Below are 23,948 nucleotides of genomic sequence, written 5' to 3'. Positions count from 1 at the left end.
GTAATTTGTGTACGAAAGCATATGCTGCACGGCCATTGAAATATGTATAAGCTGCATTGTTAAGGGGATTCATATACTTATTTTCCAGTCCAGCGGTTTATAATTTGGCTTTGAGGTGTCTCTCAAAGTTACCACTCCTTACGACCCAGTCTTGTTGGTATAACCACCATTTCAGATTAGAGATTTGGATATTGTGGGACCGAACGATTCCACAAGCCAACAGAGGACTTCCAAAATATATGAATATTCAACTTCCATGACTTTGTTGTGTGCGCAGGCCAGGTAGTAATCATCCCAAGCGTAGAGTAAAACCTGCTCCGGTTTCTCCACTGTCACCACCGGACTGGCCGCCAAATACACTAGCAAAGTCCAGCCTTGGAGCCTCCTGGCCTCGCTTCGGCGCTTCGGGCGTCTGCCGCCGCCGCCGTTTCTCCATGCCTGCCTTCGACGGGAACGTAGGAAACATCTCCTTCGGCTTTGGACGAGGGTCTTCACGGAAGTACGGATGTGAAAGACATTCCTGCGTCGTCGGCCGCGAGCTTGGATTCAAGGCCAGGAGGGAAGAAAGCAGCTGCAGGCCGGCATTCGTCAAAAAGGGAAACTTGGAACGTGGCAAAAGAGGTGGGTTCCCAGATGGAGCCGAGGTCTGTGGAAGACGGAGAGACTTCGCATTGGGAAGAGAACGAAAGCCAGGCCATGTCTGTGGTGTTGGGGGACCAGTCAAAGCAAAGATCTATTTCCATCAGTACGCATTTAACGAAATCTACCGTCACGGATATCCAGGAAAATGAAGTATAAACCGTACCTTAGACACCTGATCGACTTCATTTTTTCCCTGTAGAAGGGGCTCTTTGGTAAGTAATTCCCCGAAGATGCACCCAATGCTCCACATGTCAATCTCAGTACCGTATTTTTCCGCCCCTAGCAACAGTTCCGGGGATCGATACCATAGCGTCACGACCAGCTGTGTCAGCTTCGGTGGCGGATCACCGTAGTACCGAGCCATACCGAAATCGGCGATCTTGATCTCGCCCCGGTTGTTCATTAAGAGGTTCGAGGTCTTCAGATCACGATGCATGATCCATTGGGAGTGGAGGAAGTCGAGACCCGAGAGGACCTGGGACAGGAGAGTTTTGATTTCCGACGGGAGGAATGGCTCGCGCATGTCATCGAGGAGCGTCTTCAGGTCGTGTTCGAGAAAGTCCATGACGAGGAAGACACTGTTTTATGCGGTGATCGGGGGCAGGAGGGGTTGTCCTCTCACCCCCGGGCTTTGGGGTTAATTTTCTGTATCTGAACTTTCCAGGTCCGGGGGAGTAGGGAGTGCGAAGGGGTGAATTGGTCTTGATACAGCAGGGGGAAAACGCACTCATCCATTTTGGTTCCGATAACGATTTCACGGAGGAAGACGATATTTGGATGACGAGCCTCCAGGAGGGTTTGGATCTCCCGTAAGCCCGTTACGGGGAACCCATCCGGAGAGTTGTCCATCTTGAGCTTCTTGAGGGCGACTATTTCGCCCGTCGTGATATCCTTTGCTCTGCTCACCCATCCGTATGAGCCCTCCTCAATGTGATTCAATCGCTCGAAATTGTCCACATGCCGACTGGGGCCCCATTCCTGTGTAGGGAATTGTAATATATTCGATGGCTTGTCTTGTGGTTTGGATGGTTCAACCTGAACCTCGGCCGCTGTGTCCGGATCATTGGAGAGTCGGCGACGTTTCTTGGGAGGTGCCTCTGAATCATTGTTTGCGGCTTCGCGTTGTCGGGCAGCTTCTTCAGCTTGTTGCTGTTCGAGCTGACGTTGTTTCTCGGCTTTGGCGCGTCTCTTCTCTTCCTTTTCGCGTTTGCGTTGCGCATTGATCGCTTCTGCTTCTGGGTCTTCATCCGCCCAGCGGGATTTCGAGGACATCTTTTCTGGACTTGGAGGCGGTGATTACGATTATTAATTGGTTAGTAGAGTGAGGTGAAGCTCCAGAGTCGGGAAGCTTCCATGTGGAGGCTGGTTTCGGAGTTGCGTGCCTGAGGTTCTCGGAACGGTAATTTAATTGGAGGGATGACGCTATTAGCATTCGATGCCGATTTCAAATCCCCCGCTTTGTTCCGCGGGGCTTCTGCTTTTTTTCTTTCTACACAGTTTATTATTACTATCGGTGACTCAACAGTGGTTACAATATTTAGATACTTGATTCTATCTTGCTATATTCTTTGCGCAGCAAGCGATCACGTCCCAAACGCACATCATGATTGAACCCTTCCAGGTCAGTGTGTTCCGCTCTATATCGTGTGTTAGCAAGTATATTATAAATCAGGGCTGAATGTTCAACCAGACCACCTTCGCGGTCCCCATGACCTGTGAGGGCTGTGTGAAAGATATCTCCAGTACCCTCAGCAAGCTCGAGGGTATTTAATTTCCCCCGTCGCATGGATTGCCTGGTTGTCCGGATTAATTGGTTGACGGCGTTCCCCTAGGAATCAACAAAGTCGATGCTAGTTTGAAAGAACAGCTCGTATTTATCGAAGGCACGGCGCCACCCAGTTCCATCGTTTCCGCGATTCAGGCTACGGGTCGCGATGCAATTCTACGGGGTAGTGGGACCTCCAACAGTACGTCTCTCTCTGTTCATCCTTGTTTCACTTGCCGCCGGGCATCGATCTGCCTGATCCTTGGGCCTGTGCTGATAACACTCACTAGGTTCCGCTGTTTGCATTCTCGAGACGCATGCGACTTCGGCCACGAATAAGATCCGTGGATTGGCGCGTATGGTGCAGGTCTCGTCCAACATGACACTTGTGGATCTGACCATTAACGGACTGGCGCCGGGCAAATACTGGGCCACGGTGCGCGAGGCCGGAGATATTTCACAGGGAGCCGCGTCTACCGGGGGCATCTGGGAGTCATTGAAGGCTACAGTGTTGGGATCGGAGGCGGCCAAGGAGCCACGCGGAGTGTTTGGAACAGTGGATGTGGACGAGAAGGGACGAGGCAATGTCTTCCTGGACCGACCATTGGCGGTTTGGGAGATGATTGGACGGAGTATGGTGGTGTCGAAGAGCAAAGAGGGCCCGTTCCGAAAGGAAGACCCGGATACATTGGTTGGAGTGATTGCTCGGAGTGCGGGTGTGTGGGATAATGATAAGATGGTCTGTTCTTGCTCCGGGAAGAATGTGTGGCAGGAGCGTCAGGAACAGGTGTCTCAGGGGATGGTTTAAGTTTTAGCTCTTTTTCTTTTGTCTCTTTCTATTTTTTTGGGCATCTCTTTGAGGCCCTCGGGCCCTTTTGGCCCCATTCACATTGACTTTGTGTGATTGGAGAGGCGGGAGCTGCCTTAACTTTTTTCTATTTAAGTTGTGATACCTACTTGTCGTGAGATGATGTTGTTAGTGATGTATCGTATGTGAATGAATCTGCATGAGGCTAGACGTGATGCTGTTGGATCCGAAGCTGTTCGACGGATGGGCAGGATTGTGATTCCATTGATTCTCATCGATCAGTGCGCTGGAAGTGGAACTTTCGATAGACGGTGAAGGAGGAGAGATGATACTAGTACCTAGTAGCTAGGGTATCAACTCACCACCTGATCATAGTCAATAGTGGATGAAAAAGGAAAGGTTAAGAGAAATGGGTTCCATGACGACGGGAACCCCGCTATTGGATGCAAGGATATAAATCGCAACGGCCGCGGAGCGTCATTGGATCCTGCCACACGTGATTTTTTTTTTTTTTTTGTTTTTTTTTTTTTTTTTTAAAAAAACTTCTTGTGTTCAGTCAATGCTCGGCAAGGAAGTTCAGGCAGAATTGTGCGAGTCGACGGAAATTGATTGATAGAAAGTGAGGGATTCAGCGGAAGCGCCGTGGCGGGGCGACAAAGTATATTCTTGCCAATCTCATATCAGGTTTCCCCGGAGTATTTCTCATTCGTTTGCGGGACGGCAGTCGCCAAGGGAATTCATTGAGTAACAATCTTATGATCGGTAGCAATCTCCTATGGGGTCGTAGTCGTACTGCATCTCGGGAGAGTGTTATTAATTACTGAGAGTATTCCCTGTTCTTGTGTTATTCGTCTCCGCAATGGCTCGTCGGAACGGACTTTTAATATATTCAATACTACCTAGTACTACTTACCTGTATACTACGAGTAGTCGTTAGTTACTACTAGGTACCAGTACTAGTAGTAGGCCAGGCAATAAAGGAAGAAATGGATAGAAATGAAGATGGAAAATATGTGAATATTGCGGTAGCCACCAATGAGGAAGGGGGATGGTAGGGATCTTCCCTGCAATGTGATGAAGTTTCCCCTGCAGGGGACCAATCACCAACTCGGATGCCAGCTAGGGATCCCAGTCACTTGCAGCTGCAACCATTCAGGTCAACGCTTGCTTAACGCCCCTCGCCAGGAACTTCAACTGGCTGGTCCAAAATGAACGGGGGGGTTATTTTTATAATCTCGACTCCCTTGGCAGTCCTTCTTTTTTCCCCTCCTTCCTGCCCTTTGGCGCTTCGAATCGGATCTATTGGTACTCCTGACTATCTAAGTATAGTATCGACAAGTGCCTTGCTGCTGCATACTCTGCACGCTAGCTCTGCCACGGATTTTCCCTGCCCTTCCCCTTGTGTTTGTCTTCTCCAGCGGACTAAGTCTGCTCTTGTCGACTTCGTACATCCGAAACTGGCCACTTCAGAGACTCAAGATTCTCAACTGACAGCGTACGGTTGACAAAAGCCGTGACGAATGCTCACCAGAGAAGACGAATTGATCTAGCCACCGCATTATCGATCTATCATCCTTGCGTCTGCTTGTCATAGTCACTAGTGGCCATTCAACCACCCTGGTCACCCGTGATCTAAATATATATCCGGTCTATCTCCCCGCCAAACCAAACTAATTCGCTGCATCGTCGTGCGCTTGGACTATCACTGGCTCCATCGCGGGACAATATTCCCTGGCTCACCGACTGAGAAAGCTCCCAGCACGCTTTTATCCTTTTGTGGCACAAACCAGGTCTTTCGGCCTACCGGCCCCATCACTATCCCTGCCTCTGCGTGGTTAACTTGCAGTGGTTGGTTTCTTGGCCATTAGTATATATCCGCTGCTACCTGAACGCACACCGAGAGTTATCCGGCCTACTAGTTAGCAACCCGTGGGCTGTACCTCTGTCTGTGACCCGGTCTATCATTGCAACGACCCAGTTGTCAGGTCAGGGAACGGCCAGGCCTCAGGAGATCTAGAGAGGTATCACTAAGCTCTCGGATAGCTGAAGCCATGTCCATTAAACAGGTATGCACCATGGTGCCGGGGAAGTAACTGCAGGTGCTCACCAAGACGATCAGGAAATCGAGACGTGGGTGCAGGCCCTCGAACACTATGACCACCACGAATACGACGAAGCCCTCCGGGTCTTTGACCAGATTGCCGACACGTCCAAGATCTTCTTTAACTGTGGCGTGATCTATGCGACACTAGGAGAGCATGAGAAGGCGGTATGTGCCGAAGTCTGACGTGTACGACACGGTACTGACTACTGTAGGTCGAGTGTTACCAACGGGCCGTCAGTCTGGACCAATATCTCGCCATTGCGTATTTCCAAGAAGGCGTCTCCAACTTTCTTCTGGGCGACTTCGAAGAGGCATTGGCCAACTTTAATGATACATTACTCTACCTCAGAGGCAATGCATTCATTGACTATGAGCAACTGGGCCTGAAGTTCCGTCTGTACTCATGCGAGGTTCTCTTCAACCGTGGTCTGTGCTACATATACCTACAGCAACTGGGGCCTGGTATCCAGGACCTGAAGTATGCAGCAAAGGAGAAGGTCACGCCAGACCATGGCGTCATCAACGATGCCATCCGAGAACGAGCAGAGGTATGTTGAAGCCTAAGATTGGTCTTCTATCCGTATTAACTTAATAGGGTTACACGGTGTTTTCGATTCCTGTAGGGGTTCTTTACCGACCAAATGAGGCCAAGGTCAAGAACCTCAAGACCAAGGATTACCTGGGCAAGGCACGGTTGATTGCGGCATCGGATCGTAGTGGTGTCCCGCTCCAGCCAGGTGACATTGTCAGAACGCAGTCCGGAATAGACCATCGAGCTCCGCCCGAAAGTCTCTACGCAGCCAGCAAACTAGTACAGCGAAATATCACAAGAAGTCGTCAGCACTCAGAACCACCCCTGAACCGCAATCTATTCCCCCCGACACCACCGCCAGATACCGACAAAAGCAGCGTCGGCAGCCCCCCTAGTAGTTCTGGGATGAACGGTCGACCGGGCTCCATCCGCGCCGCTCGTCCGCCGCGCCTCGATCTGGACCGACCGGGTGCTCACCCTACCGGATGCAGAGTTGATACAACACCGGAGAAGCCGCGGATAGGGACTACGCGCACAGCATCGGAGCCGCGGGGGCCACCTCAGCTACATCACCGCACATCTCAAGGCGAAGTCAAAGCCTATCGAGAGATGGGGCATCGACGGGGAGCAAGCGACACAGGCTTCGCGCCTCCACCGAAAAGATTGTACGGGGAGGATGTGTACAACGGGTATTCTCGCCCGACTGTGGTCGTCAATGGAGGTCGAAAGGGCATGCCCCGTCAGCGGGAGCGGTACATTGATGAAGAAGCAGAGTACGCCAGCGAAGCGGAGGAAGGTGATGTAGACGGAGAGTTTGAGATGGTCGAATCACGACGCCGAACGCGATCACCCAACAGAGGGTCAAGACGAGCCAACTCTCGCCGGCCGGAGGTACGTAGGTTCCGGGTCAAGGTGCATGCTGTGGAGGACACACGGTACATTATTATCGGACCGACGATCGACTTTAGCGAGTTCGTGATGAAGATCCGGGATAAGTTTGGCTTCCACAGTCCGTTGAAGATTCGGATGCAGGATGATGGGGATATGATCACGATGGTGGATCAAGAAGATCTGGATCTTCTGTTTAGTTCTGCGCGTGAAACGGCAGTAAGGGAAGGGAGTGAAATGGGGAAGATGGAGGTATGTCTTTATGCTTCTTGAGTTTGCAGACTGATACTGACTATAGCAGATATGGGCTGAAGAACGATCTATGATTTGATGACCTGGTGTTGGCGTTGGCTGGTCGCATTGGACTGCATGGCATGTTATACCCTTCGATGGCGCATGTATATACACGACTATGATAATGCATTACTTGTACAAATTCTTTATGTGAGTATACCGGTGACTTTATTTGTCTAATACGGCAATAGTAAGTACGGAGTACACCGAGAAGACTGCAAATAGATCATGCTCTCAATTGAGCCAACAAGTCCATCAGTTTTAATTAGTGGAAGAAGCCTCAAGCAGAGGTAAATAAAAGGACACGACAGCTAGAGGAAGACCCACCAGTGCAAACTATGTAAGCACTAGAATTCCACCAGACAAACACGCATGCTTCCATCCAGCCATGTTGATAAAAACATGAAGGACATTGCATCTTATCAATCACAATCAACTTGGCTCACCAAGTCCACCCAACGTACCTCGGTAGCTTCTAGATGATGTTTTATTCTAGTCGGCCCCATCTTTTCGCAGTGGCATTGATACCCTGTACATGCCACTGTATCTTCCGAGCAATACTATCACCATCCAAGCCAAAGCGCCGGAAACTGGCCGCCACAGCCCCTGAATAGCCGAAAGAATCCATTGAGATCGAGGCCGTACAAAGCCTCGCCCATATTGTGGATACGTATGCCTCCACGGACACAACATGCGGACTATCCGACAGAACAGTCTTCTGATATATCTCTAGTTGGTTGTCAAACCGACCGATACTTGGCATGCTTACCACTTCTGTCGGAATTCCTAGCTCGCCTGCCTGTTGTTTCGCCGCTATGACGGCGAATTGAAGCTCTGAACCACACGAAACAAGCATGACCAAGGCGTTCTCTACTTCCACAGCCACGTACCCATCGAGGGCTATGGAGTCCCGGCTGGTGGTTGGGACTTTCATGCTGGGCGGATCTCGAGCGAGAGAAGTAATGCTGGGAACGTTCTTGTTTTCATTATTCAGAGCGCACATCGAGGCGCCTATTACCTCCTCAAAAGATCCAACAATTCCTATCGCTCACCACCATCCACGGCCGCCATGTAACGCTCAACGAGCACTGGAAGAGCACCCGAGGCGCGCAAGCATACAAAGGAACATTGGTGACTGGGTTCTCTAATTTCGGGATCGTCCTTCGGCCTCAATGCGTTCCCCGCTGTCACTTTCGGTGCCAATCCCAGAGGTCCTCAGATTCTTCTTGTAAAGGATCATTCCAACCGAGATATTACCAAGCCTTTTAAGGCACTGGTAATGAATAGACGCCGCTAGAGAGGAAGCTGCTAGTGTGCGCCAACTTTTACCATCTTGACAAGAAGCCTTTACTCCAGATATCCATTAATTCCCTGCGCTACACATCCTCTATAGTTGGACTTGTGTGCCGGAAGTGTCCCTCTGCACTTTCGCTCCTTGCTCCCACTGCGTCAACACACCATTCGGGGAAGTTATCGAATCCTTGACCCGGATACTTGGCGTAGACTTTACCTTGAATGGCTAAGTTGATGAATGCTCTCAACACATCGCACTGTCTTACATCCAAGTATGTAGAATGCTGCGATGAGTGTGAATGTAGCACGAGTTATTTTCACTGCGAGGGTAGCTGCCCAAAGATCCTTCCTTTGAGCTCCTCAAACAGCCTATCGAATCACAAGAAAAAGCAGCGTGCGACTGTTCGGCCAGCCAAGCAGCAGGGCGGTTTCTCATAATGCAGGATGAGACAAAACAGAATTAAAAGCACAGGTGCCTGATCGATAATTCTAGAACGGTACAGCTTGGCAGTGAAATTCATGCAAGTCAAAGCGAAAAGACGTCGGCGGGGGTACGCTTTGCCCTAGGATTGCGCTGATATCAGGATCTGTGGGTAGCTATTTTCCGAACCGTCAGAGGAAAAGATATCGTATACTTAGGTGAGCTTCTTCCCTCACTTTCCATAGTTATTGAGAACGGAATTATCTCTTCAAATATATCTACGACGTTTTTCAAAGTGGAGTGACAGGGTATCAGTTAATCAGGAATTCTTGGACCCAAAGAACATTTAAAATGGCTCTGATGCCGGCCGTTCGCCAGCGGTCGGTTAAGTAGAGTTCAGCGCCATGAACCCAATGCAGGACATGGTTACCAGGAGGAATATAAATCTGTAAGCTCTCTATATACAGCTTCAGTGCTCCGACCAACGGCGTCTCATAATCCAAAGCACTCTGACAGCAGTGGCACTTTTATAGAGGGCTTTATTATATATTGAGCTGGCGAAAATTGGAAGAAAATGCGATACAAACGGGGGTAAACACAGTCAGATATCAATTCAAGGTTCCAACTAAAAGCGAATGGACATGGTAGATGCAATCACCTATCCACCCATCCATACTGTATTGCAGCAAGAAATCTGACGTCGATATCACCACAGTCGGACCGCGATTATTCATGCCCGATACTTGTCAATAGCAGCCTTGACGGCTGCAGGGTTGGCCCCGATAACCTCGCCAACCTTTTCGCCATTTCTAAAAAAGTAGAAGGATGGCATAGCACGGACGCCGAGTTCTGCAGCAACATCCGAAACTTCATCCACGTTGAGCATATAAAAGCTGACTTGCGGGTATTCACTTGCAAAATGGACGAACTTTGGGGCGATGAGCTAGAGGGGCCGTCCCACACGGCATGGCAGTTGATGACAACTAAGTTTTGCGATTTCAAGGCTTCTTGAAAGGCGTTGGAGCTGTGACGAATATTAGCTATGCACTTTGATAGATGGACTATGATATTTACTTTTCGAGGTTGGTAGGCATGGTGAAGGTGTGACGTTCGATTGAAAGAACGTGATTTTTGGATTTTGTGTATAATGAAATGGAGAGGGACCAGAAGTGACGGAGATATCTCAGAAGAGAAGACCTGGCGAGTCAGCGGAATTACCCTGCCTATATACTCGGGACATCCTGTCCAGTTCGGCTGAGCCACCGGGAGAACAGTTTTGTATGATTGCGTGGGGTGATTTATAACCCCAACATACGTGTCCACGCTAGATTTGCGCACTCGCTATGCTGGAAACTCTATCCGTCCATCTGCTCGAAATACCAGATTTGTCCCTCTACGTGAGGGAGCCTTTCTATCTTGAGGAATTCGAACCATCCGTGCCAAGGTCCAAGGTCCACGATCCACGATGCCCTGCATCGCAGAGGATGGTCTAAGAAGAGATAGCCGCAGAACCTCGCCCAGATTGATGCGAGGATGATGGTCATTGAATCTCAAAGTTTATCTGAGAGGGAGTTTTCGGTGGATTATCTGAACCAGCGACCCACATATACTCTCGAGTATATAGACCAATAATATGGCCCACAGCACACCGGAAGTGTGGTGATCATTGATGAGCTGAACAAAATGGAGTCCTCGGGAGATTATAAGAATATGAACCAATAAGATGGTCCACTGCACACCGGAAGTGTCGTGGCGAGCTGAAAAGAATGGAGTTCTCTGTCGATCTGTGGGCGGGTTGGTTTGGATTCGCCTTTGCAAATCGTCTCTATATTCACACGATATCCTTCGCCCAGTCTCTAACTTACTGTCTCATACACTAGGTTCATTTCCATACGAATTTGCAGCTGATTGCAAACAACCAAATCACTCATACCACATATCTCCCCGAACCTTCTCCGATTTATCCCAACATGAAGTGGTACGAAGGCTATGGGGACCGGGGCATAGGGAAGTAGAGTATTATTTAAGTCGGTGGTCGGCACCAAGGCGGCCTCTGCTGGTTCTATGGGGATGGAAAGGATGCGGGCTGTTGGCTGGCCAGAATTGGTCTCCGTACCGAACCAAAAAGGTTACATCTCGATCTGGTCTCGCCATTATCATCTGTATCAGGTTCTGCCGAAGCTCACATTTGAAGAAGCAGGTTGGAATTCCTTTTTATGATTAGGATTGGACTAAATGAAACTAGGTCGAGGAGAAAATAGGCCATGGAAACGTCTGGGAGAGGAAGCCAGGGAATACGGGGACTTCATCATGCGTGAAGGCATTCCAGGTGTTCTCGGATGGAACCCGCTTCTCCAATAGGAATAAATTCTGGAGGGCGATTTGTTTACCTTATAGTGTACACTTCAGCTGTTGCGGCAGTTCCGTTTCAGGGAAAATATAGTGTGCTAAGCTTATAGATAGTGTACAGTAGTTGCCCGGATGAATCAATGCCAAGTTTCCTGTTGACCGAAACTACATTCCAGCCATATCATGGCAATGCATGAGTAGTAAATTCACTTCTGAGAAAGAAGCTCATATAGCCGGGGTGGTGACCTACATCACAGGTCCATGGCATATACATTTAGCCATCCCTCATCAAGAGTATTGCCCGGTTGTGGCCCATACAACCGAGATAGTAGATAATCTACATAGATCTTTTGTCCATTTTGCCGGACATGGGAGTGATAGGAGAGGGTATACAACCGAACACGGTTCTCCAAAATGATATCTGCTGCAACAAGAGGATATGTAGTCATAAATATAACAACACTACCAATCTTGTAGGTGTCTGATGTTGTGTATTTAGCATTGCCATTTCTAGGCTATCCTGGTTATCCCAATCATCATGACAGTCAGAGCAAAAATGACAACATATACCCACACCGCCGCCGCCGTCCTGTATGGCGCCCATGACATGCGCATGGAGACGCGCACAACCGCGCCCCTAGCTCCAGACAAAGTCCGGATCCGCATCCGAGCAACAGGCCTCTGCCGAACCAATATGCACTACTATCATAGCGGCAAGAACAGCATAATTGTTGTCCAACAACCATTGATCCTCGGCCACGAGACCGCCGGCGAGGTGGTTGCCATTGGGAGCAACGTACAGCAGCTTCAACGCGGTGATCGAGTAGTCATCGAGCCCCAGTAGCCTTGCAAAAAGAGCAGCATCTGTATGGCCGGTCGCTACAATATATGTCCACAGATGAAGTTCACTGGTGCTGGGGCCATTGGGCTCCTCTGTGCAAACCTGGCTAAAGCCGCTGGGGTCTTTCGTATTGGGATTGTGGATATCGAAAGATCCCGACTTGACTTTGCCTTGGGAGAGAACGACACGGGCAATGCGGTCGCCACTGAGTAGGGAAGTATTACTTGGAGGCTCAATTTATTCCACCATACGAAGTAGTTAGGGCAAAATATAAAGTCACGTGTGTTTCCTCAAACCATAATGTTCATAGCTACTGTATTGCAATATCTTGGATGTCACTGATCAAATGTGGAAATAACTCCGACGATGAACAAACTGCTGAATATTTGCAGGAGACGTAAGATCATCATACTTACTTTAACCAATAGATATATTGTACAGGATGCCCCTGTCCAGTAGACCGCACACTTGTGGCTCACAGTATGGCATGTTTGTATAAACTTTTGCACATATCTCATATTTCTGATGACTAGATATCGAAATGGCCTAACTTTAAACTTCAATGGGTGGTACCCTGCTCTGCGGAATCCCTTAAGCTCCAATTGGTGTCGGAGGGCCACAGGCGAGAGTAGGTAAAAAAAGTAAAATTGAGGTGAGTTTCACTAAGAGCAGCCACAGTGCTATCATGGGGGAAACCAAAATATTGAGCACTCTCTCGAGTGGCGGAGAAAGGTGCTCTACAATGTAGTGTGGGGTTACAGATATTCTGAGATATCAGGAGAATGTTCAAGTTAGCAACTGAAAATATCATACGATTCATCGTGTAACCATATAAGATCAGAGACATGGAGATTCAAAAAACAAACTTTTATTGCTGTTTAAGTGGATGCTCACTTGGTCGACTGGAGGGTATGGCAAGCCTTTTTCTTCAGGGAAATGAACAGTAGAAGGCGATTTTAAAGAGAAATAATATCGGTTGGTAGGTATATAAGAGGTCGAGAGTGATGGTGCGGTAGCCGTACAACAGGTTTAAGCTTACACAGACCACACTGTTCTTGTCTTCATTTCGGCACTGTTGTCCGCAATGCAACTCTCGGCTACTCTAGCATGTGGTCGTCACACATGGTAGAGATTAGAAGAATCTCTGCGGGACAAAACATTACTGGCTGCAGGTGAGCTTTATGGCTTTTTCTGTGGCACATGCAACAGCCCTGATCAAGAATATCGAACAGTATGACAAGCATTGTAACGTCACTGAATGATCGTATATATATTTAATGTCAATACCTGCTTCCCTCTCCCTTGATTACTATTTGGACTGCATTTCTGTTAGGAGAAAAGCATACAATTGACTTGATCGAAACAAAAGCAAATGCGTCAAAAAGAAAATGAGTGATACCTCCGACCTCCATACCTTCAAATCTCACGCCACCACAGCCGTTGCTGCTGGCGGGACCGTTTACGCAGCAGATCAGCTAGTCAAGTCTTTCGACAAGGATGATGATGATGATACCACGTCACATCTACTGAAGGCTGCAGTAGGGGCCGCCGTTGCGGTCGGCGCTCTGGAGATGCTCAATAAAGACGGAACAGGCCTCCCATCGTACCGCGAACTCTTCAAAGAGAAATATGCCGGCCACTCATCAAAGCATGAGCATAGGAGTTCTCACAAGGAGGATGTCGATACCTCTACCGAGGTAGCCGAAAGGCGTCTGGTGAGACATAAGGGTTCCTCATCCTCTTCTCGATCATCTAGCGTGTCGTCTCACGAGTCGGGCCACAAGCGTCGCTTGGCCGAGGAGTTGATCGGTGCATATAGTTTGGGAAAGCAGCTTCTCGGGGATAAAAAGCACCAAGTTGCGCACCTTGTTGCCGATGCGATTGGCGCGGCTGCATTGGTGAAGGAAGTGAGAAACCATGACATGAGAAATCGATAGACGGATGTACCGCCTCCGTGAACACTACGCATGATATGTTTGTGGCAGAAGGAGTGAACGATATTTATGGGGCCTCTTGAAACAAACTACGTTGATTCTTGTATTGTCGGCTTGGGCTGGGTGGAGTAAATTGCATAGGTGTGTCTTTTGGCTGTATTCAAGCAGTTTTTCCCTGAGATGGGAGTCAGTAATGTTTCGCTACAGCGTGATTAATGGGTATCAAGCTCTCTGAATATGTTTATATTAGTTAGGCTAGGCTCCAAATCCTTCCCCTGCCTTCTTTAACGGGTAGACGGTGGGTTAAGGTGAACGTACCGTGTGGGTTGAAACTGTAGATTCTTGTCAACTACTGACATCTCCAACATCGAAAAACGCAAGGAAGTACTCTATGCGGGGTCGCTGGCATCAGTACATACATTCCGATGTTCAGACATAGAACCACTCTGTTGGTGTGTTACGAATCATATTAAGTTCAGAACTAGGCGTTGGAGCTCCCAATTTGGCCGTCTGCATGCTACTAGTACTCTCAGTAAGGAACCCTTGTCAATACCCACACGCTTGGAGCTACAATGTCTGTACTATGACATAGGGGAATGGAATCGGTGCAATGAATGGTGCGAAATAGACAAGAGGGTGTATGGCCTCGAATAGTGCCATGTATACTTCGGACATCTTCACATGTACTATCCATGGTTCTACAGAACCCTGGTTGAACCTATCTTTTGCCTGTCGTCCACTCCTTATATCTCTAAGATTACTATCTATATCCTGTAATCCACGAATACTATACCCTGCATTACATGTAAAAACAACATGGACTCTTCCACAAGAGCTCTAAACGAAGGATTCTGCAGAAGATATGTTGCGGTCAGACGTTTCGTACATTGGGAGTGCGTTGGAGGAACGTAACAGAGACAGCAGATTCGGGATTACTTCTGAGGTTCTAATTCAAGCAGATTGTATTACTTTATCGAGTTAATATACTCGAGAGTATCATGGTTTGTATTTACTGTGCCGACTGCTTGGGGTACCTAGTATATAGCCGGCCGTGCGAGCTTACTGACAAAAGCTATTTGAACGGGTATATGGTCTACTCGGAGAGTTAGGGGGTATGAAGCTTTTCAATCATAACCGGAATTGGCTTGATTATTTTGTTTTTGGGGCATTGGCTTCGGTCTCATGAATATAACGTCCCTTTACTGTTACTCACTTTCCTCTCTCCTCCGGAACTTGGTCCTAATTGCCAACCTACCCCGCAACAAAGTCATCGCCGTAACAGGCAGCTCCTCAGGCATTGGACGAGTAATCGCAGCGCGGTGCGCGCATGAAGGGGCCACAGTGGTGCTGCACCATCGCGGCGACACCCAAAGCCTCGCAGACGCCGAGTGCCTACACAACGAGCTCACGCAATCCGGGCCCGTGATACTAGATGGCCAACAGACCTCCCACCTGGTCATCGGAAGGGACCTCACCTCCGGCAGCGCAGGCAGTGACCTGATCAACCAAACCGTCTCAGCATTCGGGCGGGCCGACGTGCTGGTCAACAACGCAGGGATCTGCCAATTTACGCCGGCCGGTTCGGTGACGAAGCAGTCGCTGGCGAAGCACATGAACATCAATTTTATGGCAGCGTATCTACTCACGCAGGCAGCTACACAGCAGATGATCCGCCAAGGCCGAGGGGGCAGCGTGGTTTCGATCTCGTCAACCACTGCCAGGTTCGGCTCGTCGAACTTGTCTCATTACGGTCCCACTAAAGCAGCGCTGGTCGCGATGTCCAAGTTCTATGCGGTGGAGTTTGGGAAGCATGGTATCAGATACAACTGCGTCTTGCCGGTGACTATTCAGACGGCGATGAATGAACGTGATCTGGCTGCTAATGGTAAGAAGAAGTGGATGACTCGGAGAGTTCCGTTGGGGAGGCTGGGGTGTGCGGATGATATTGCTAGATCGGTGGTATTCTTTGCTAGTGACCTTTCTGCATATGTGACTGGGGAGCAGTTGGTTGGTGGAGGGGCTTCTGTGAATTATCAGTGAGCGATGTTGGGTAGTCTTGTCACTGTGTGGTGATGGGGAGTTCGATATGATCCTTATTGCTCCCATGAGCTGGAAAGATAGCTAGAACTATGAATATGATGGGTTCATCGGAGCTAGAGAAGGCATATTTTGATTCTAGCAATGTTCAATTGATAGTTGTGCCATGTTATATTACACATCCCTTCAGTAAGGAGCTTAGGGCAGACACGGCCTTAATTCTCCCGAAGGGGAAGAAAGCGAGGAAAAAATCAAACGAAACAGAAGAACGAAAAGACCGACATATAGTACATCAACTGGCGTTCTCGTTTTATGAGTCTAAATAGTTGAAGAGTAATAAAGCCTTGTTCTTCGCCTAATTACTAGTACTACTGTACTCCGGAGGATGAGGTTACTATAAATGGCTTCACGAATTGCACTAAATTTATGTATGGCCGAAATCACGGGACCAGATAAGAACGTGCCAGCTATCAGCATACATAATCATTCATCAAAACAACACCCGACTCCACCAACCTCCAAAACACCCCCTACGAAAAAGAGGCAGAGGAAAAGGAAAAAGAGAAAAGGGGACAATGACCGACCTAACGCCAACGCTCAACGCCATTCTTCTCGAACGCCAATCACCGGCCATCCCAATAAAAACGTACAACAAAGCCTCGCCGGCTGATGAGTTCCTTAAGGAAGCTTACCGGATTGTATGCTACACCACCTCAGATCGAATCTATCCAATCCTCAATTCCCAATTCCAATTCAAATCTCACCAGCAACATAACGCAAACCCAAACTAACAAGCGAATCACGCAACAGAACAAACACATAACCAACTTATCAACCTACCTCCAAAAGATCCGCCCCCAGTACCTTTCTCTAACAAAACACCCCCGCCACAAGCCCTCGTCTCCGACTGGAAAGACAAAATCAGGAGAACAAGACACAGGTCCCCGCTCAGCGACTCCGACCGCGACCAAATCGACACTTCGACCTCCCTCGTCCTTCACGATCTAAGTAACTCGATCTCGACCCTATCCAGCGCCGAGGCCCTCCGGCATGAGACGGCGACGAGTATCCTGAGGAAGAAATACGGACGGTCGGTTGCGGGGCGGGTGCTTGCGAAATGGGCTGCGGGGTCTGGGGCGCTTGATGGTGAGAGTGAGGAGGGTAAAAGCGAGGAGCAGGTTAAGGAGGAAGAGGGGGTGAGGGTGATGCAAGTAGTGAGGGAGAGTGTGGTTTGGTTTTTGAGGAGGGGTTTGGAGGATGTGGTTTCTTTGCAGAGGGGGTTGGTGGAGAGGAGGATCGAGAGGGTTAGTGAAAGGGAGAGGAGTGTGCTTTTCAAAGTTGAGACTGGGGCTTCGAATGCTCGCACTTCTGCTACTGTTGCTGGGGGTTCGGGGCTTGGGGTGGATGATACGGTGGGTTTGAAGGGGGTTGCGATAGATGAGACCGAGGCGAGGGCCATTGAGGAGGAGTTGTCGGCGGAGCAGCTGCAGCTTTTTGAGGCGGAGAATGATGCCATGGTCAGGTATTATGAGGATACCTTGAGTAAGGTCCAGTATGTTTGCCCATCCCTCTGGTCTTGTGTTGTTTAGGTGTTCGAGGGGGTTGGACTAACGTGAGGTAGAAATGCGGAGAAGTCGCTTTTGGAGATCTCATCGCTGCAGCAGACGCTGGTGTCGCATCTTTCTACGCAGGAGGAGTATATTGGCCAACTCGTCACCGATGCGGCGTCGACGGAGACGAATATCGGGCGTGGGAACAAGGAGCTCAAGAGGGCGAGTGAGCGGCGGAGTGCGGCGCAGGCGGTGTTCTGGGGCACGGTTGGGTTGTGTACTTCGTTGATTGTCTGGGATCTTATCTTCTAGATCCTTATACAATGTTGTGATGGGGTGTATTTTCCATACTGTACTTATACTACACGATTAATTCTCACGAGCTCCCACGACTGACGCAGATACCTGATCTATATTTAGGGGATATATAACCGCTATCTGAATGACGAACAAAGTGGACATGACATCAATGAAATAAGGTACAAGAAAAGAAATTTTACGATGTCTCCCGGACGACACTGTCGACTGCCTCTGCGAAGTAGTCGATGTTATTTGTGTTGAGACCGGCCATCGAGATTCGGCCGTTCTTGGTCTGCAATGACGGTTAGCTGGATCGTTCCAGGTGGCCTGACTCCGAGACCCGACAGAAATGCCGACCGGATACCCGGCCCAATCATCGGGGGCACCGGGCATGAGTAGCGGTGAACTTACCATATAGATGTGCCACTTCTCCCGCAACAACTTGACCTGTGCTTCGGTCAAGCCTGTGAAACTGAACATGCCAATCTGATCTGTTACATGGTTCCATGTGCCCGGCGTGCCCTTCGCCTCTAGACGCTCACGCAGGCCCTTCCGCATCTCCGCAATGCGCCCACTCATGGTCCGAAGGTCTTCCTCCCACTCGGCGAACAAGGTGGCGTCGTTCAGAATGCGGCTGGCGATTTGCGCACCGTATGCCGGGGGATTCGAAATCTCCGACCGCTGCAGGATAGCTAGTTGACTGGCAACATTGGCGATATCGTTCTTGGCGGTGGCGCCGGGCGCCGAGACGAAGTGAAACGCGCCCGCGCGCTGACCGTACAAACCGAAGTTCTTCGCGAAGGACTGCGCGACACACAGCTCGAAGCCCTGCTCGATGAAGTATCGCACCGCCCAGGCGTCGCGGTTCAGGTCGCCCGAGGCGAAGCCTTGGTATGCGGTATCAAAGAAGGGGAAGTGCCGGCGCTCGCGCATGACGACGGCGAGCTGCTTCCATTGGTCTTGGGTGAGGTCGACACCGGTCGGGTTGTGGGCGCAGGCGTGGAGGAGGATGACGGAGCCAGCGGGGGCCTCGCGGATGCCGTTCAGCATGCCATCGAAGTTGAGGCCTTTCGTCTTCGCATCGAAGTAGGGGTAGGTGGCGAGGGAGAGACCGACATTGGTGAAGATCTGGTTGTGGTTGGCCCAGGTTGGGTTGGAGAGGTAGATGGTGGGCTTGGGGTTCGCGGGGTGGAATTTGGCGAGGAAGAGGGCACCGAGATGGACGGCTCCTGTGCCGGAGATGGTTTGGAAAGTGGCTACCTAATTGATCTGTTAGAGAGCGGTGGGACAAAAGCTGGACTGCGCGCAGCGTACTCTTTGTTCGCGGATCGCAGGGCTGTCGGCACCCAGGATCACCTTCTGGGCGGCCGAGGTGAATTCAGGGAGACCCTTGATGGGGAGGTATTCATAGTTGACGGAGGGATCGTTGCGAATCAGATCACCGGCCTGACAAGTTTAGTTCAATTGGTTGTTCGTCATCTCCCTGCGCGGTTCCACCACATACCTTTCTCACGACGGGGAGGATCCAAGGCTTTGCATTGTCATCACGATAGGCACCGATAACCAGGTCGACTTTCTTATCAGAGGGGTCATTACGGAAGGCCTGCGCCAGACCAAAGAGCGGATCCTCGGGGGCGGCAGGGACCACTGAGGTGGAAAATACGGACGGGCTGGCAGAACCCATGATTTGAGCGGAGAGCGACGCGAGACGATTGCGAGCGGTGGTGGAAGAAGAAGCTGAGGTGGACGGAGGCGACATGATGAATGACGGGGTTTAAAAGGCGCAAAAACAAAAACGAATCAAAAAGCTGGTCACACCACCTGAGGTCACGGTTTGCTGCTTGCGTTCACCGGGGCAAATCAATTCTTGGTGAGACTGGAATCCCGACGGCACCAAAGGAATTCGTCAGAGGCAAATTAAGGAAATAATAATATAATAAAAAAAGTTGGGGTATTGGAGAGAACCGTTACCTAATAATGAGGGGAAATATAACTCATATAATAATAGTAATCTGGTAATAAATCTCGTATAGGGAAAGTAATTGCGTATAGTACAAAAACGTATAGTATTTCCCAATGCAGGATCTATCAGCTCACAACCAAATGGTCGTCGTAGTAATGATACACCGAAATCCAAAAGAGAGAGAGATAGAGAGAGAGAGAAGAACAGGTCACCTTTCCGAGAACCGTACGATGTTCGATCTCCTTTAATTTATATATGGAATCCACCGAACTGGCCACAAGACTGAGCAAATGACTTTTCTGTTGACAGCCGAGGGACAATTCGGAGTCGAAGGTGCCGACCATGACGACATTCACATGTCGGCATTCCGATCACGAGTTCTTTTCTATTTCCTATACAAAGCAATCGCAATTCCTCTCTGACTTCTTGAGGAAAAGGATTGACCCCTGGGAAATGAATCGCCGTGGACTTGAACGGGATAAATTTACCTGACTGACCGGTCTGTAAATGCAATACCCAGCAGCGATCGAATCAAATGCGGGGAAAAAATGTCATCGCTGACAGCTCCTGCATTCAGCAATGGACTTATTTACTCGATCCAGATAATTAATTCCCCCACTCCTCCGCACAATAGGCATTGTGTTTTCTAGAAAAATGTACTAGCGAACTGATACAATTAGGATTGTAATTTCTCCAATTTTCCAAATGTGAAAAAATTGGCCATCAATCGGCGATTGAGACATATACTACAATTACATACATCGTGGGATCCGGCCCTTACCCCGTAATTTGTCCTCGACCAACCACCTCGGCCCTAAAACAAAAAGGCTTTGCCCCTTCCAGGTTCAATGGTCTAAAGCCCTCATCCGGCGCCAGCGTCCCCGTGACTTTTCGTCCCCCCGGTTAAATGAAACCCGACCACAAAAATAACGCAAATTCACAAAAAATGACTCGGATTAAATCCGGTTGCATACCGACCGGGTAATTATCGTCATCTCTTTCCCTTTTCCCGCATACAGCTGCCTATCGAAGGTCTTGGCGTTTGTCGTGTGGTCCAGGGTTATTTTTGCTATATGTGTAATGCTATGTGTGTGTATCTTGTGGGGAATATGCCCGTGGTTCACCGGTATGGTACGATATAGTATGATCTGATATTGCTGGGGATTATGGGTCTTGCCCGTGGAACCATCATTATCAGTGATGCTGATGGTGTTTGTGACATTTTTCCAGGTCGAATTTCAATTATGTCGCGCTATAGACTTGTTTTTACTATGCATACTGTGAGGGTTATTGTTATGTAACTATATAATGAAGATATTCGGTACAACCATGAAATCCCTCGAGACGAGGATCTAGATCGCGGTACCTGAATAATCCACCAGGCTGATCATCCTCCATTTAGTCATATGGTTCGGAGGCGTGAATAATGTGAATAATTTATGGAGCCGCAGCTTTAGGGCTGTCCGGACTCGATGGTCAAGTGATCCGCCTTCTAGACGCCGTCGAGGGATCCCTCGTATACCATGTGCTTCTAGCTTTCTTCACGTAAGAAGAAATCGAATTAAGTTATCTGACGTAAAGATCAACTTCTAGAAGGGTTTAATTTATTGGATCGACCATGTTGCGTGAAGGCTGGGGTATTAATCTCTAAAAAGCCTGCCTTGACACTCTCAATGTCTCAGACATTACTAGTAGTGATTTATATTGATACATATGACGCCAATGGTGTTTCTAAATTCAGTGGCGAGCCAATCTTCGTACCTTGACGTTTCAAGAGAATATGTCATAGAAACTTGCTACTAGTACGTTAAACCGTGCGCGAGATTATACTTTGGGTTGAGGTATTTTTGGTGTCCTTGAGAATCAAGTGGTTTAAATATTTTTTGGAGATACTGCTAGTCTGCTAGAGGGGCCCATTATTGATCATGATATTAGAATGTATAGATTAACTGTCTATGTGCAATCACGCTAGTTATTGAAGATATACCGCAGGGCATAACTCAACAGAAAGCCAAACGTCAGCTACATAATAAATTTGCCTTGTCGAACCATGTCTGGTCCCTCTCGAAAGGAGGAGTATGGAGATTGAAATCCACTGGTGTATATTGACGACTACTGTGACCCTGAGCTACTATATGTAAAATAAATGGGCCTCTATATTGTCCCCGCTGAGACCAAGACTACCCCACCGATGACCGTTCACCCACAACGCACTGATTTAGTACATGACCTGCTTATTCGATTTGATATGTTTGCACGGTTGACAGAATGCGTACTTGAGAATTACTTCTTTGCCCTGCCAATATTCTTGAGAATACTTTCTAGTAATAGAAAACCGATTGCCCTTACATCTGGGAGTTCAAAGAACCAACTTACTTTCTGCAGACACACAATAAGTGTGGAATAGAATGTCCTTTTTGAAGAACTGAGTGTTCTGTGTGAATAGTCAATAGTCGTCGATCCATCCAAATAATGCGGACCGTTCCGGCGTCCCACTTTCCTCATATATTCAATCCAGACCCCTTTTTCGTGCATTGAATCTTCGCTTGTCCAAGCCTTTTGACAGATAATACTTCATATCGGCTACGTCTTTAAGTCAATCTCTCCTCAGGAGGGAAAGTGACCTCCAGGTAGGGAATTGATCGACAGTTCGCACTTCTCTCTAGCGACACAGCGTCACTAGTTCGCAGATCTTCCTGATCTGAATATTGCTTCATAGATATACTGTACCCTGTAAAAACCTGTGATAGCTGAGCGCGAAGCGCTCTGTTATTATAAGCAACTTGAACGTAAGGACAGATCAGTTGCTTCCAATAGGTTATTCCTTATGGCGAACTTCTATGTGAGTGTTGAGCCAAAAACTGAGATAAAACATTGTTGATGGGGTGAAAGATACCCAGAAACTCAGTGTTGATAAACAATGCACGACAACGAAAGTTAACAGGGACCATGCTTATGGTCTGAGCTCATAGCATTGATGATGATCGTCGCTATTAATGATATTTCTTACCAAGAAGACCACGGATCAACCATTCTATATGTGATTCCCTTGCATGAAGTTCGTGTGCGAAGTCATTCGGCTCTATCATATTGTCTCCTCAAAACTTCTTTGCATATCTTCAGGGGGAGATACGTTTTGAGTTATACTTGATATTCATACAGATCTCCTCCGATAAAGGTGTATTTAAGCGCTCACCTCTCACCTCAAGTCTTCCTTTATCCTCCATCGATTTATTCACCCATCCTCTCACCCTTGTATGCGCAATCTCCATCTTCATCATGGTGTGCCTCTACAGCCCCAGCTCTGCTTTTCGCTCTTCAACCTCTGATAATTCCTGTTTTTGCCATTACCTCCGGTCAATATAGTCATGACATTGTGGCAAGGCAATCCGGCTGCAATGACAACGAATTCTATCTTGATGGTAGATGCTTTCCCAAGTTGCCCGATGGAAGTGCGTGTGCCAAAGTCGACAGACTATGCTTATCAGGAAAATGTGATGGAGATAGTGCAATATGTGCTCAAAGGGACAGTAACTCTCATGGCTCCTCTAACGAAGAACGTACTTCGAACCGTCGTCGCAATTCGAAACGCGCCAAACCCGCTTTAATTTACAAGCCTCTGGGAGAGTCTTGTGATGTCGACCAACATATCATTTGCGACCTAGGTACCATCTGTGAAGAGAACACATGTCGCTTTATGGGCACCAACGCCTTCGTTGACTATCTTTCCAAACTCGATGCCGTACCGGAAGACACGCTTTCAGAAGCCCAGCGCGCGACAAACAAACTTTTCGGTCTTGACAAGTACAATGTGGTGACAAATGCAACGTGCACGAATGCTCAAGGCCAGTCGCAATGTAGCACTCGATTTGCCTATTGCGATCATTCGGGTGGAGAGGTCTGCCTCGCTAAGAAGAGTGCAGGGGAGTCTTGTCGGCTCACCAAGGATGGAAAGGATTATGATTTGTTTGACCGGTGTCTCTCTGATCGATGCCCCTATGGATTTTGCGGGGTTAACGAAGCTGGGCACAAAGGCGATCCTTGTGAAACGGATGACGACTGTAAAGAGCCGGGTCTGATCTGTCGCAGTGCACATAAGGGAGCTCTCAAGATCTGCAATGTTGAGGTAGAATCAGGAGTCGGACAACGTTGCAACAAGACAAAAGATTGCCATGGGTACTTGAACTATTGCTTCAATGGCGAGTGCGAAAATACTGACTATATCAA

General features: G+C 48.7%; 6 protein-coding genes across 6 annotated transcripts; 3 read left to right on the top strand and 3 right to left on the bottom strand.

The window, feature by feature from the left end:
* Nucleotides 1-289: 289 nt before the first annotated feature.
* ANOM_004393 (putative protein kinase (NpkA)) lies at nt 290-1,914 on the bottom strand (the record flags this gene model as incomplete). Its single annotated transcript, XM_015549650.1, has 3 exons — nt 290-733; nt 806-1,220; nt 1,265-1,914. 3 exons carry the CDS (start codon nt 1,912-1,914, stop codon nt 290-292), a joined length of 1,509 nt encoding a protein of 502 aa, XP_015408450.1.
* A 331-nt stretch (nt 1,915-2,245) lies between these two features.
* On the top strand, nt 2,246-3,215 carry ANOM_004392 (copper chaperone CCS1; the record flags this gene model as incomplete). The annotated part of the gene is made up of 4 exons (XM_015549649.1): nt 2,246-2,263; nt 2,333-2,405; nt 2,475-2,609; nt 2,698-3,215. The coding sequence occupies 4 exons, from the start codon at nt 2,246-2,248 to the stop codon at nt 3,213-3,215; spliced, it is 744 nt and encodes a 247-aa protein (XP_015408454.1).
* A 2,000-nt stretch (nt 3,216-5,215) lies between these two features.
* Nucleotides 5,216-7,070, top strand: ANOM_004391 (putative PB1 domain protein; the record flags this gene model as incomplete). Its single annotated transcript, XM_015549648.1, has 5 exons — nt 5,216-5,281; nt 5,335-5,484; nt 5,532-5,867; nt 5,915-6,991; nt 7,041-7,070. Exons 1-5 carry the CDS (start codon nt 5,267-5,269, stop codon nt 7,068-7,070), a joined length of 1,608 nt encoding a protein of 535 aa, XP_015408455.1. The 5' UTR covers nt 5,216-5,266.
* A 2,407-nt stretch (nt 7,071-9,477) lies between these two features.
* On the bottom strand, nt 9,478-9,841 carry ANOM_004390 (thioredoxin family protein; the record flags this gene model as incomplete). The annotated part of the gene is made up of 3 exons (XM_015549647.1): nt 9,478-9,614; nt 9,677-9,771; nt 9,822-9,841. The coding sequence occupies 3 exons, from the start codon at nt 9,839-9,841 to the stop codon at nt 9,478-9,480; spliced, it is 252 nt and encodes an 83-aa protein (XP_015408456.1).
* A 5,212-nt stretch (nt 9,842-15,053) lies between these two features.
* On the top strand, nt 15,054-17,893 carry ANOM_004389 (putative SNARE protein (Ufe1); the record flags this gene model as incomplete). Its single annotated transcript, XM_015549646.1, has 3 exons — nt 15,054-15,756; nt 16,719-17,460; nt 17,530-17,893. The coding sequence occupies 3 exons, from the start codon at nt 15,054-15,056 to the stop codon at nt 17,768-17,770; spliced, it is 1,686 nt and encodes a 561-aa protein (XP_015408468.1). The 3' UTR covers nt 17,771-17,893.
* Nucleotides 17,852-19,517, bottom strand: ANOM_004388 (aspartate aminotransferase; the record flags this gene model as incomplete). The annotated part of the gene is made up of 4 exons (XM_015549645.1): nt 17,852-18,050; nt 18,170-19,018; nt 19,073-19,204; nt 19,263-19,517. The coding sequence occupies 4 exons, from the start codon at nt 19,515-19,517 to the stop codon at nt 17,955-17,957; spliced, it is 1,332 nt and encodes a 443-aa protein (XP_015408467.1). The 3' UTR covers nt 17,852-17,954.
* Between the last annotated feature and the right edge of the window lie 4,431 nt (nt 19,518-23,948).

The sequence above is a fragment of the Aspergillus nomiae genome (genome assembly GCF_001204775.2).
Source record: "Aspergillus nomiae NRRL 13137 chromosome Unknown contig00078, whole genome shotgun sequence".
In the NCBI taxonomy this organism is placed as follows: domain Eukaryota; kingdom Fungi; phylum Ascomycota; class Eurotiomycetes; order Eurotiales; family Aspergillaceae; genus Aspergillus; species Aspergillus nomiae.
Note: the sequence above shows the minus strand (reverse complement) of the source record. Positions and strands in the feature narration are given on the sequence as shown.